The 14145-nt window shown below is 44.5% G+C and overlaps 1 protein-coding gene across 1 annotated transcript in view; it reads right to left on the bottom strand.

Annotated features, from left to right (window-relative positions):
* OVCH1 (ovochymase 1) overlaps positions 1–6931 on the bottom strand; it is a 59620-nt gene extending 52689 nt beyond the window's left edge. The window contains 1 exon segment of the mRNA XM_034758542.1: positions 6832–6931. Within this exon segment, the coding sequence (XP_034614433.1) occupies positions 6832–6931 (100 nt within the window).
* Positions 6932–14145: the final 7214 nt, after the last annotated feature.

The raw sequence follows: 14145 nt of genomic DNA, 5'->3' as shown, positions 1-14145 counted from the left end.
CAGGCTCAGCTTGCAATCTTTTGCTTCAAGTTGACAAGCAGTTCAAAGAGACATATATTCCCTGAATCCATTTGAGAAGCAATTGTACCTTTGAAACTTGAGGGACAAACAGAGGGAAAATAGGATTGTGGCCAGTTGTGTCTGGTTTGCTTTTAGGTACTGTAATAAACCAGGAAGTTCAAAATAAATCTGTTGCAATCTCATTTATGGGGTTTTTTTTGGGGGGGGGGGGGGGGGGGGGGGAGAAAGAGGGGAAAACACCCAGCAGAAAATAACGTACTTGTTTCACAGACCTGGCAGAAGACATGCTGGGGCCTGAAGAAACCCCTCTTCATCTTATCCACTGCAGAAAGTTATTAATCACAGTTAACAGTATACACAAGTGATTGTAAAGATCTGAGACACAAAGAAAAGAGCTACTGAATGGTAACTCCTCATACCAGGGTCCCGTATACCCAGGCTGGACGGTTCAGAGACAGATAGATCTTCAGCATTCTGGCTCCTCCCCTGATGAGACAACAGCAATTCTTCTGCACCACTCAGCTGGTCTGTTCCTGCACCTGAGTGGTCTGTAAGCACTACATCATTAGTTCAAGGCCAACACTTTCCACAGGAACACTTGACAGGTGGAATTTCCCCCCCACCATCACAAATGAAACACACGCAAAGTGAAACCTAAAAGTGCCGGATAGTAATTCAGTTCTAGCCTAGACAGAATGCCAAGTTGCCACAGCTTTGTGCTTATATACACACACATTAAAGGCTGGATTCTGATCTCATTTTCACTGGCATCAGCCTGAAGTAACTCCTTGGAAGTCATTCCCAATCAATACTGGTCCAACAGAGACCAGAATCTAGTTACTAAATGTCATTGGCTCTTTCACAAGCAGATGCTATGGAACAGGGTTCTATACTCCTTTACCCCTAACACTGCCCTGTTGACAAATGTCTCTCATTGGAGACCCCATTTTTATCTTGGTTCCACACAAACCCGAAGGGGTTTTGTTTGCTCATTCTTTAATTTGGCTAATCACCATTGACATCAGAAATGAAGGATCACGCCATGGAGGTTTTAGAAAGCTTTGTATGAGTTCAAACCAAATTAAAGCCCCACATTTCCTCATCTATGACTTTTGTGGGGAGCCATATAGAGAACTTGTCCTGTGGAATTGAGACTAGGATGGTAAATAGTTGGGAATCAGCATCTCTCCAGAAGAAGCTTCCATTCCCACAATGTTTTCTACAGAGAATCAAGCTGGAGTCCATACCCAGAGCATAAAAATATTTTCTTCTTGCTTTTAAACTGAATTTTGTTACCACTGAGTCTCCAGAAAAGTGTTTTCCGCTCCCTGCCACCACTAGGCTAAAGGCCCTGAATGATCCCAGAAAGCTCAGAAAGCAGCAGCAGCATTCAAAGCCTTCTGATTGGGGTAAATCCCTCTTATTTATAACTAGGCCCATGCTTGGTGGGTCGGCTGTATAGAGAAGGGACTCCGGAATGCATATGCCTAAGGGCACTGTTGTCTTAACAACAGTCCTGACATGTTGCAAGCAGTGGAAAATAAACAGGCTTTCATGGGAGATGACCATTGAGCTAGGTGGGAAAGAGAGACAATGCTAACAAGGGAGGGAGGAATAGCAAGCACCATAGAGAATTAGCTATACTAGACAGTCTCACAGCTAATTACATCATTTCCAGCCAGGCTTTTTAGCGTTAGGTTTGGCAGAATTTTTTTTGATGATTTCAACAGAAAATCTATTTTTAATTTTTATCCATTTAAATTTTTTCAGTTTCCCAAAATTATCAGGGAAGTCAGATAATTATTTGGAGGACAGTAGACAAGATTCAAAAACTAAAGCTTTATAACCATTAAAAACACAAATTGGCATCGTCCCATGTCAAAATATACAAAGTAAATATCAAATCAAACTCAGCTTTCAAAGAGCATTTTTCTTATTTTGCCTATCTGTAAATTTAAGTTATTGATGGAAATATTTCTCATCATTTGTGTGCGTACACAATATCTAATCCTGCCAAGCTTATTTATTGTGATCTTTATGTGAAAAAGATTTGTAAGTTGCTCTGAGGGCCACGAGGTTCCCCTGTACAATGTTACCTTCCTGACATCCTCTGCTCTGGAGAATTTACTGTGCTTCCAACATGCACCATTTTACCCCTCTCCCCCAGAAGTGTTTCTGGGAAGAAGAGTCCCTTATAATCTAGTGAAGGTCTTGGGGGTCAAGGCATAGATTCATTAGTATTTTAAACTAATAAAGGAGAACAGGTAGGAAGGCTTTATGAACACAAACAATAACAGCTGGGGAACATTGCTCTGAGCCCCAGCTCGTTCAGAGCATTCTTAAGTCACCAGTTTAAGTTTAGTGGATTCAGCCTATTTATCATCATTTGTAACACATTAGAGTTTAACTTGACTGGGGATCTCTCCTGAAGAAAGAAGAAAAAGAACAGGTGTTGTAGCAGATAAGTAGTACAGGGAAGGGGTAACAGCTGCTCCTGCTCAAATTACAGCAGTTTATATAATTGATCATGCAGAATTTCTCTAGCTCAGCAGTTCTCAAACTGTGGGTCAGGACCCCAAAGTGGGTCATAGCTCCATTTTAATGGAGTCTCCAGGGCCAAAGTTGAAACCCAAGCCCCACCACCCAGGGCTGAAGCCTAAGCCCCACCACTCAGGTGGAAGCCTGAGGGCTTCAGCCCCGGGTGATGGCCTCAGGTTACAGGCCCCCTGCCTGGGGCTGAAGCCCTTGGGGCTTTGGCCCCACCACCCAGGACAGCAGGGCTTGGGCAAGCTCAGGCCTTGGTCCCCCTCCTGGGGTCATGTAGTAATTTTTGTTGCCAGAAGGGGGTCACAGTGCAATGAAGTTTGAGAACCCCTGCTCTAGTTAACCATTGCACATGGAGATCAGGGACTGACATGGTTGAGATGCCAAGAAGACACACAGTATACAACCCACTCCTATTACACTGGAGTGCATTTCATCACTGATATCAGCCACCAAGAGACAAAGTTATAAGGGGCAGGGAAAGGGGAACAATTGTGAAGCAAACCACTCAGAGAGGATTTTTAAGTGGTGTCTTCTTCATGGTCTGACATTTGGCAGCACAAACTTTAAGCTTTGACCAAGTTTCTCACTTCATTTGGAACTTGGCTCACAAGTTATAAAGTCACATGGCACAACCCTATGTTTTGAGGCATAAATTGGTCCATGCAGAGGGGCACAGGGTTCTTGCCTCTTCTCTAGACTGAGAAAATAACCCTCTAAAGTCCTGCAACGCCATTCTGGCTTTATGCAGGGGCTCAATGAGAATTCCAGTACAGCCTCCTGGGCAGAGCTCTGCCTAGCCCAGCACCACGGCTTCTTACAGTCTCTGCTTTCATGCCCCCGAGCTGGAACAAGGAGGGACTCACTTACCACATTGAGCGAAGAGAAAAACAAACAGGAGGAATTGCACAGTTGCTCCCATGGCCACATGAAAGTACACTAAAGCCAAGTTGCCACCCTCATCCAGCAAAAACCAAAGGAGAAAAAGGGGTGTGTGTAGAAAAAAGAGACTCTAACACAACTAGTCTTTCCCCTCTACACTGTTTTGCTTTTCACTGCCCCCCTATAAGAAGTCCATACCTTCCCACAGCTGCAGCTCCAATGCCAGGATTCCTTACTAGATGAGGGGATGAAGCAGCCTCAGCAGGTGGAGTCACAGGGCTGCAACCCAGCCACCTGCAGAGAGGGTCCCAATCAATTTCTGTCTAGACTCCACCCTCCTCTCTCAGGCCTGTCCCCTTTCCCTCCATTTCTCCCTCTCCATTAGGCCTCATGGGAAGCCCTATTAAGTAGGTGACCCCATTAGCAGTAGCAGAATACTCCCGCAGGATCTATGCCCCTCTACAGAGATTGCACTGTAAGCAGTAGTGACTGCTTTCTGCATCTGTCCCCCTCTTTCTCCCTGTCATTATCACCCTCAGGCACTAGCCCTCCTATTTTGAAATATGCCCCTTCTTTACCTTTTCATGCTAAGTAGCTGACTGAGAAATAATTTAGCTCCCAGGACTCCAATAACCCTGTGCCCTAATCCCCTTATGATGCTAGTCACCATTTGCTCGGTGGGAAGGGGTGTGGGGCAGCGATGCAGAGTGGGGATGTGGCACTTTCTAACGAAGTTGCCTCCTTTACTCACAGCTACCTGGGAGGTCTGACGGCATCGGGGTGGCTTTAGCCCACCCTTCTGGAAGAACAGGAAATGATCTTTTTGAAAACTAACCTTTTTACACAACTTACCTGTTCATGCCACAAATTAAGAGCTCCATGGGCAGTTTTTGAATTCCAGCTCTGAGGATGGTGTTGAGAATGTTTCAGCTGAGAATCATTAAGGGTTGTATAAAGGTGGGCATAACTATCCACCTTTTACAGGGGAAACAGAGGCATGCAGCGATGAGACTGTTCTTGTTATGTGTTTGTACAGCATCCAGCCTGACACACACCTTGGTCCTCTGGGTGCTACTGCTGTAGAAACACCATCATCCCCAGATCCTCAAAGGTATTTAGGCTCCTAACTCCGATTGCAGAGTCTGGGAGGCTGTCATCAGTCTCATCTTCACCTCAGCTGGCCTTCGCTGTACCCATCTTCCATTGATTTAAATTGGACTGAAGGTGGAGGATGGTGTCCAACATTGTGTTAATCAGGATTGCCAGGTAGCCTCGCAAGGCTGCCTGTCTCTAGGCATTCACCTCCTCCCATGTGAGTCTGGGAGGAGGTGAATGCCTAGAGAAGCAGCCAGCAAAGAAAATAGAAGCAAACTCTTTCAACCCCTCACCTCCTCTCCACCTCATGAAGCACACTAACACTATGGGCCTAATCTGCATCAAGCGTCAGTCTAAACAGTTCCATTTAAATCACAGAGTCAAAAAGCTTAAAGCCAGACGGGACCACTAGCTCATCTACTCTGACCTCCTATATAGCACAGGCCAACAATACCATCCAGCACCCACGCACTAAACCCAGCACACGAAATGAGACCAAAGTATTGCAGCCCTACTATGATGTGCCACAGGCAGAGATGCACCAGTGCCAGAGACCAAGGTGCACCAGTGCCCAAGGCCCGTGCAATGGCAGGGAAATGATTAAGTGAGCTATACCCAGATAATCCTGGCAAGTGACTTGCACCCACACGCTGCAGAGGGAGATGAAAACACCCCAAGGTCCCTGCCAATCTGACCTGGGGGAAAATTCCTTCCCAACCCCCTCTATGACTTTCAGTTAGACCCTGAGCGTGTGAGCAAGAACCAACCAGCCAAGCACCTGAGAGAGAGAGCCTGCTCGGTACCATCTCGGATCCCTGGCCCTCCCCCCATTGTCCCATCTCCAACCATGGCCATCCCTATGGTGTCAGAGGAAGGGGATTTTTAAAAAACCCTCCCAGAATACCCAGGGGGAAAATCCCTTTCTTTCCCTGGATGGTGGCTAGCTGAAACCCTGACGTGTGCGTTACATAAGATAATAGTGAGCCACAGGGCTATTGAGCCCTGCCCCCTACCATCAGATACACCACTATCAGCAACTGCACTCATAAATTTGTTCAGCTTGCTCTTAAAAGTGAGTTGTTTACTCCCAGAACACCTATTGGGAGGCTGTTCCAGACCCTCAGCTTTAGAAACCTTTGTCTAATGTCCATCCTGGATTTGTTCATGGCCAGCTTAGTTCTCATTTGGCCCTTAGCTTAAAAAGCTCTTCACCTTCCCTGGTATTTATCACCCTAATTTATTGATAGCCACTCTCAGCCTGCTTTTTGCGAGACTAAACAAGCCAAGCTCTTCCAGTCTCCTCTCAGAAGACAGGCCCTCCATTCCCCTGATCATTATAATAGCTCTTCTCTGCATCTGCTCCAGTTTAAATTCATCATTGAACACGGGTGACCAGAACTGTACACAGGATGCCAGATGAGGTCTTCCCAGTACCTTGCACAATGGCATTAATGCTTCATTACTGGAAATGCCTCGCCCTGATACATCCTAGGATTGTATTGGCCTTTTTCACAGCCACATCACATAGGTAGCTCAGAATCATCCTGTGATCATCCCACACCCCTAGTTCTCTCTCCTCCTCCTGTTACTGCCAACTGGTGAATCCTCAGCTTGGAAATTCTTATTATTGATCTCAATAGACAATAGACTCAATAGCAAATTTCATTAGCACCCTCCTACTTGTTGTGCCAAGGTCATTAATCAAAATGTGGAGTGAGATTGGTTCCAAAACTGATCACTAAGAGACTCCACTAGTAACCTCCCTCCACTCTGATAAATTGATGGAGCTATCTCAGTTTACACCTGCTAAAGATCTGGCCCTATAATTTTATGTGGGTGTCTGTCTGTTGTTATTGTGCAGAGGCCAGAGGGTAACAAAAAGAGAACTCGGCTTCCATAGCATTGTTTATGAAAGTCAGTGAATGCTGGAAACAATCAGACTGGGGCCAGCTAGATTGTTTAAGTTAGAAGAACCTGTGATAAGGGCTATTCAAGGCCCCTGATAAAATCATTGGCTGGCATAACAAATAAGCTGAACAGTTCTAGAAATGGGAAGAAATGTGTAGAGTTAAAGTCAGCAAAATGTAGTTTGCTTGATTCTTTTTAATGGGCTGAGATTGTCCCCTCCCTTCTTGGATACTGTTTGTCCAGGTGTCACTAAATGGGATGTTTGGGCTGGAAGACGCAAACTTTACCATAAGGGCTGCACGTGCATGGTCTCCTGGAACACCAGGATTCACCATGATACCCTTGGGCCTTTGTTATTCTGATCCTGAAAGGCATCTTTACCAGACCAGGCCAGCAAGAGGGAATCAGCTAATATCACCACCTCCACTGGTGGTGGAGCTAAATTCTGAACAACATCCAGGATGTGTGAGTCATAGGTCATAAGCCTTCCCTCATGTTGTTTTCCTTCGATAACTTATTTCGTCTCTTGCCTCGCTTGGGCCTTTTGTCTTATAAGAAGAGGCTGGCTTACCTGGCCAAGACAATCTTTGAAGATCTGCTGTAAGCCTGTGACCAGAAAGGCATTCAAGGTACACCTCTACCCCGATATAACACAAATTCTGATATAACACGGTAAAGCAGCGCTCCAGGGAGGGGGGGGGGGGCTGTGCACTCTGGCGGATCAAAGCAAGTTCGATATAACACGGTTTCACCTATAACGCGGTAAGATTTTGGCATCCGAGGACAGCGTTATATCGGGGTAGAGGTGTAATACCTTAAACAGCCCAATACTGATAAAAGTCTGCCAGGTCTGCTGTGCTGATAAGATTGTGTGCTGGGCCTGTGTGTCTCCAGCAGTGATGCTGCAAGTGAAAGCACAAGACACAGATGCTGCACTTTCTAATTTTGCTATTCTTTTCCCTCCCCTTGTGTGCGTTTGCCTCATTTTGAAGAATGGACAAAGAAAATAGAATACAACCACCACATCAGCTCTGGGCCAGCGCAACTAACTTTTTCTATTTCCTCCCCATAAAAGGCCAGGTAATACATGAAGAGTACATTAAAGGACATCTTTAATACCATCTAAAAACCTGTCAAACCGGGGGCAGGGGGCTGTTCCCCTGCAAAGACAGTACATAACCAAAGGGAATAGGGGATAGTGTTAAAATGAATGCCTTACTTAATGCATTTCAAATGCTTCAAATCTATTTTTGTGTATTTAATAAAAAGGTTAATAGATTTGGAATGGTGGCTGTTACAATCGAAGTAAGCCAGTGATAACATAAAGCCCAGACCACACTAAACTATTGAACAGTTGTAACAGTGAACAGAGGGTTTATTAACATCTTGTCCCGGTTGTACCAGAGACAACCCACATGTCTACACCACAGTGTGACACTGACATCTCCCAGGGCCGGCTCTAGGCACCAACAAAACAAGCTGGTGCTTGGGGTGGCACATTTTTAGGGGTGGCATTCTGGCATGGGCCATGCCGCCCCTAAAACTGTGCTCCGGCCACCCTAACTCACCTCCGCTGCTGCCGCTCGCGCGCTGCTGCTCCCCCTCCCTCCCAGGCTCTCAAACCCGGGAGGGAGGGGGAGACCCCAAGTGGCCGCGGCGCACGCTCTGCTTCTCCCTCTCCCTCCCTCCCTCCCTAGGCTTGAGAGCCTGGGGGGAGGAGGCAGGGCTGGGGATTTGGGGAAGGGGCGGAGTTGAAGCGGCACCAGGGGTGGGGTAAGAAAAAAACGGGGGCGGCCAAAATTGTTTTTGCTTGGGGTGGCAAAAATCCTAGAGCCGGCCCTGACACCTCCCCCCACCCAGACTTGATGGAGTCAGAAAGTTGATTCAGTTCCCTTCCTGGGCCATTTTCAGACTTATAGTCTCTAATTCATTTCAGTCTGTGAGGGTTACAATATTGTTTCACTTCCATGTTTCCTTATTTGAAAATCCCATCTTGTCACCGCTTTGTGTAACTGCAGATTAAAAATGCATTGCTTCAGCAGACACAGAGAGAATGCTGGAGCTGGCTTTGATTTGTGCTAAATAAATCAAGAGCAGGCATGGGTTGGATCTGGATCCCATCGTACCCAACTCTTGGGAGAGTCTGGTAGTTAGTTCTACCAGGTCTACTCAGGACCTATTATCTCAGGCTCTGAGTAAACTTTCCAGACTATGGAAATACATGCTGTATTTTATCTGCCCACATCAGAACAACTATCGTTGCGAGACTAATAATCTCATGCCTTAATCAACAGTATATGTAGAAAGAAAATAATATATTGTGCAGGTGTGGCGAGTCAATTCTCTGTTTTGGATAATAGCTCTGGGATAGCAACAAATAACAGACCTAACTGCACAGTGCCCTGGGATTCAGATATTATCTGTCCACAGTTGTGCATAGTAAATCTAGAAATTAGTGTAGGTTAGTCAGCATACAGACACACCTGCAGCTCATTATCCAGAAATAACATGTGCTTCCCCAGCATTGGGTTACCCATCCCGGAAGCCTTTGGCTCCCCTAGTTTACGTGCTGAGGCACCTTTACAAAGAGGAGCTGCAAAAGTAGGGGGCTTTGAAATACCCATCTGTTTTACAATAAGCATTTAAAGGACAAAGAAAATATATTCTGCTCTAAATGGGCTGGATTCTGCTACCATTCTCACTCCTCCTGCTAAATAGTATCCTTGATTTCACTGGGGTACTTGCAGAGTAAGGTACTACTTTAACATTAGTAAAGGTGGGGGGGAGGTAGGAAGTGGCCTATTAGTTATGGCAGCAGTCACTAGGGAATGCTGTTATACATGTGTGCCTTAGCATGTGAGCAGTATACAATTGTTGAGGAAATGTGTGAATTGTTAGTTTTGTGATGTAGTTTCTTCTTAGGTGGCCTATGGCAAGGGAGTTTTGCTCTCTGCCTCAATCTCTAACTGGAGCCAATTCTGGGGAGAGAGTCATTCTCTGGGAACTGGGCATTCCCGTTTGGGCTGAGAGTCTTGAAAGGAGAGTTTGTGTGCATGTTGTCGGTGACCACCTCTGTTCCAGGACTGATGTAGTTAGCATAAAATAAACTGCATTAAAAAAAGAATACCCATACTTCACATCACTGATGTCTGCAACAGGAAGTCAATCTGCAAGGCCCAATATCTGCTACCACGCAGCAGAGTAGGAATTATATATTTAGACTTGCACATGGAGCTTGAACATTCTGTGGAAAAAAGGTCTCAGAAGTTACTCTTGTGGAGTTTTACCTGGAAGTGTCCCCTTTGATGGGAGGAGTTAAGGGGGCTGTGGATTTTGGAGGCTATGTCCTTCAGCCCAGCAGTTGTGTGTGAAGGGACAGGAGCAATCCTGACAAGATGGCTGTTGCATTAGTGCTCCCCCCAACCCCTTCCATCTATGGTGGTATGACATCAGCAGAAGCAGCAATACCACTGGATGGGTTCATCAGTGGCAGCTCTGCAGTGGCCATGAAGGGGATACAAAGGGAGATGAAACAGCTCTTTGCCCTTTTCAATGTCCTCCCATTCTGGTTTTGCCACGTGACGTCTATGGAGCCTCAATCCCCTGTCAGAAAACAGAGGGAAGACATTCCTGTGCTGAAGGGGGAAAGCCCCACATAGATACACTTGGGAGGATCTGGATCATGTTCTCTCTGAAGTGTAGTGCTGTGCAGTGAGCCAGGAAGGTCTATAGGCACAATGTTGACTTCTTGAGTGGTTTAGCCAACAAGTTCCATTAATCAATATTTTGCCACCTAAGGACTGAAGAATGTAAAGGGGTACATTCCGACTTTCACAATGCACATGCAAGTTCCCTAAAGGGGATTCACACACACAATGAGGGCAGAACACAGCATAGCTTGTGCACATGGCTTTAGTTTTTTGGGCTGATTGGAAATAGGCTTTCAGCAAAGATGCCTATTATCATCTGTATTGTGATAGTGCCCAGAGGCGCTCGTTAGCAAGGGGTCCCATAGTGCTAGGTGCTCTACAAACATATGCAATGGCCTGGCCATTGCCCTGAAAAGCGGACAACCTCAGGCAAGAAGTTTAGATGAGATGAGATTCTATTTCCTGTTTTTCCCTCCTCCATCTCTTTTTCTTTCTATTCTGTAGCCCTAAGCCAATCGGATACATTTCCTCCAGGTATCGCCTAATACATAAACCTATCACTCGTAGTAATGTGTTTATTAACAGATTAATTGTTGATGATGTTGCTTAAGTATATACCAGCTGTTGCCATTTTCCCACATGCAGCCTTTGATTGTTGTCCCATTTGCTATTTATTATGGACCAGATCCTGATACCTCTACTGAAGAGCACGCTCCTCTATAAGCAGTCCCATTGAAGTTAATGGTACTATTTGTGCAGTAAGGTGCTACTCAGCAGAGTAAGGGGGTAGAACAAGATCCTAAGTAAAAGAATCCATTGGTGGGTTATCGTAGGACATAGAACAAAACCAGACACAGTAGTTTGTTTTCTCACTTTTATATAAAATAGACATTTACATACATTTTCTTTTGGAAAGACTTCTCTGATCATAACTCCAGTAGGCAAAAATGTATCCCACAGTGAAAAAGCAAAGGTTTTTCAAAATACTGTACTACTGACATACCTCCAGCTGCTTAAAAGTGTGAATTTAATTTTCAAACATTTCTAATTGGTGGGGTTTTAAAAAATAAGATATGCATAATTGATACAAACAGAGGGACAGAAATAAGAACCATATGAACAACAGTCAATGCATATAACTCCCACATGACAGAAGGAGAAAGCAGCATGACAGCCACTTGAGGCAAAGAGATTTCTATAGTAATAAATTTGTAGAAGCTGTAACTTTCGCAGAGGATGCTGCTGGGGCAAATTTCCCAGAAGAAAAGTTTTCAACAAGTCAGTACAAACATGGCAAGGAAGTTTTGCACACGGTTATAAAGGTCACCTTACGCAGCTTTGCCACATTAAAACACTATTGTAGACCAAGCAATTTTTCTTTTTGCTGCTCCGTTGAAGTGTACATGAAAGAAAACTCCTACATTATAAAACTATTGCATGAGTCCCCATAAAGCAAAAATCCCTTAGGGCTAGATTTTCAAAAGGTTGTCATCTTCACACGCGAAAAGCAGGAATAGGGTGTGCAATAAAACGCACAGAAATTTCAAGCAGGTGCAAACACACACATTGACTTCAATAGAATTTCAGCATGCACTAAGTGCTGAACCATGGGCTTATGGCACATATATAAAACAGCTCAAAGTATGAGCTAGTAATTAAAACCTGTGTGTCTTAAATCACGAGAAAAATTGTTTACACAATATTGGCCTGATTTTCAAAGGTGCTGAGCAGCTACAGTTCCTGTTCATTTTAGGTAAAGTTGTAGGTGCTCAGAATCTCTGAATGTTAGAGTTTATATGCACGAGAGCGGGCATGACTTCGCGTGGGCGTCTGTGTGGTCCCTCGCTCTCTCATCTTTTATTTGTGGTCTATTTCAGTCTGAAATGAAAGCCATTTTATCTGATGCACATACGTGTTGCTTGGCCAAAATGACTTCCCTACACATTTTTATAAAAATCTAGCCCAAAATGTCCACGTGAAATATAAAAGTGTCCTTCCTAAATCCTTTCTTTTGAGAGACGGCAGTCGGGGAGGAGCAAAGAGTGCTGGATTTTAAATAAGTAAGATGTAATAAAAAAAACTCCAAACTTCCACAAGACCCATTAGTTCAGAACATTATTTTGGGTGAGAAAATACACCCAACAAAACATAATGACAGCTTTTTAGTTTGCCATTTGAGATTGAAATGTAGTTAGCACAAAAGTCCTATCTTTCCAGCTCTGGGTTAATTCTCCACTTTGGATTAAGCTGATGTGCATCTTTAGAGGTGTGTTTAGATAATGCCACTTCATAAGGGAGAGAGCTAGCCACCACCTGTTAAGGTTTTCAGCAAAATATGCATTCATAATTTGTAGTAAGCATGCTGAGTACAGCGGTAGGCAGAAACCAAAGTATTCATAGTTTATTTTATGAACTACATAAAACCAAAGGGAGAGGATGTTTTCTACGATTAATTCGAATAAGATCTGTTTCATCACAGGTTAACTTGATCTATTTGTCTTCACAGTAAAATTTCCTTTTGGCTGAGGTAACCTATTGCATATTATTGGGCCATTATTGTTCCTTACCTACAGTAAGCCTTTCACAAGATAAATGCCTTGATCCAGCAAAGCACTTTACGGAAGTAGTCCCATTGAAGCCAATAGGATTACTCGTGGGCTTAGAGCTATGCACATACTTAACTGCTTTGCAGCATCAGGGCTTTAGTCAATTCCCCAAGAACTCTGCCAGGATGCAGAATACACAGTTTCTACACTATTATTTGGCATGGGTTTGGACCATAAAGTGCTGGTTAGGGAAAGAGGGATTATTTAAATGAGCTCCTCCTCTCCCAAAGGTTGCCTTAAACCTGTTTTATGACACAACCTTTCATAGCTGTGATAGGCTGGGGTTAAACCACTTTGCATATCAACATGTTGCCAGCCAAAGTTACAAGAGCATTATTCTTGTGCGTTGGCAGGCAACTGAAATTTACAAGACCAAAGACAGGCAGAGATGACAATACAATGAGCACCAACATGCCCTCTAGCCAAACCAACCATCTCATGCTGGGCTGGTTTCCCTGGGCTGCCCATCTGAGAAGCTAGCATTGTAACAGTACTGCATGTCTCCTATTGGTCAGGGCCAATATCTTTTCCTGGATCAGGGAGGGACATGAGAAATCTATTCTACATTTACACAAGTACAAGTTTTAGCAGGATGGGATGGCCTTGATTGAATGCTATTGTGATAATGATACAGCCCTCCTATTAGGTCAATCAGAAAGGACACTCAAAATTTCCAGCTAAACAAACTCCCTTCCCCTCTCAAAGTATTGTTTAAAAAAATAAACTTTTTTTTTTCATTTGAAAAATAATATAATTGGTCACATTTTAAAGCCACACATGTGCGGGGCATGGAGAATATATCGTCTTTATTTCTGTTTGGCTTACTTTTCTGAGGCTCAGTGTCTATTTTATACTATTTTTAAAAACAAAAGATTCTCCCATCCACCCTCCCCCTAACACCTTCCTGCCTGCATTCTTAGCTGTCTTCGGCTAGGTCTCAAAGTGCTGTTGGGCTACAGGAAACTCATCTCGGAAAGCTTTGGCTCATGGGATAGCTTGCAGCATTGATACAAGCATCTTTATAAACAATAGCTCTGCCAATGTGCAGTACGTGATACTGTTCAACAGTATCTTTCTCACTCAGGACCCTAGCATGCCACGTGCAAAGGGCCCTTCCTGTGAGATGCTGAGTACACTCCTTAATTTCAGTGGAAGTTAATTGAGGGTGCCAAACACCTCACAGGATTGGGCGCTAAGGCCCCAGTTCTACAAAGTTATCCACACAGCAGCCCATTGCCCCTCATCCTGAGCCCCAGTGACTTCAGTGAGTCTCTGTGTGGGCATAAGAATGGAAATACTAGGTCAGACCAAAGGTCCATCTAGCACAGTATACTGTCTTCTGACAGTGGCCAATGCCAGGTGCCCCAGAGGGAATAAAAAGAACAGGTAATCATCAAGTGATCCATTCCCTGTCGCCCCATTCCCAGCTTCTGGCAAAC

This window comes from Trachemys scripta, chromosome 1, assembly GCF_013100865.1.
Source record: "Trachemys scripta elegans isolate TJP31775 chromosome 1, CAS_Tse_1.0, whole genome shotgun sequence".
In the NCBI taxonomy this organism is placed as follows: Eukaryota; Metazoa; Chordata; order Testudines; family Emydidae; genus Trachemys; species Trachemys scripta.
This window is presented reverse-complemented; position numbering and strand designations above follow the sequence as displayed.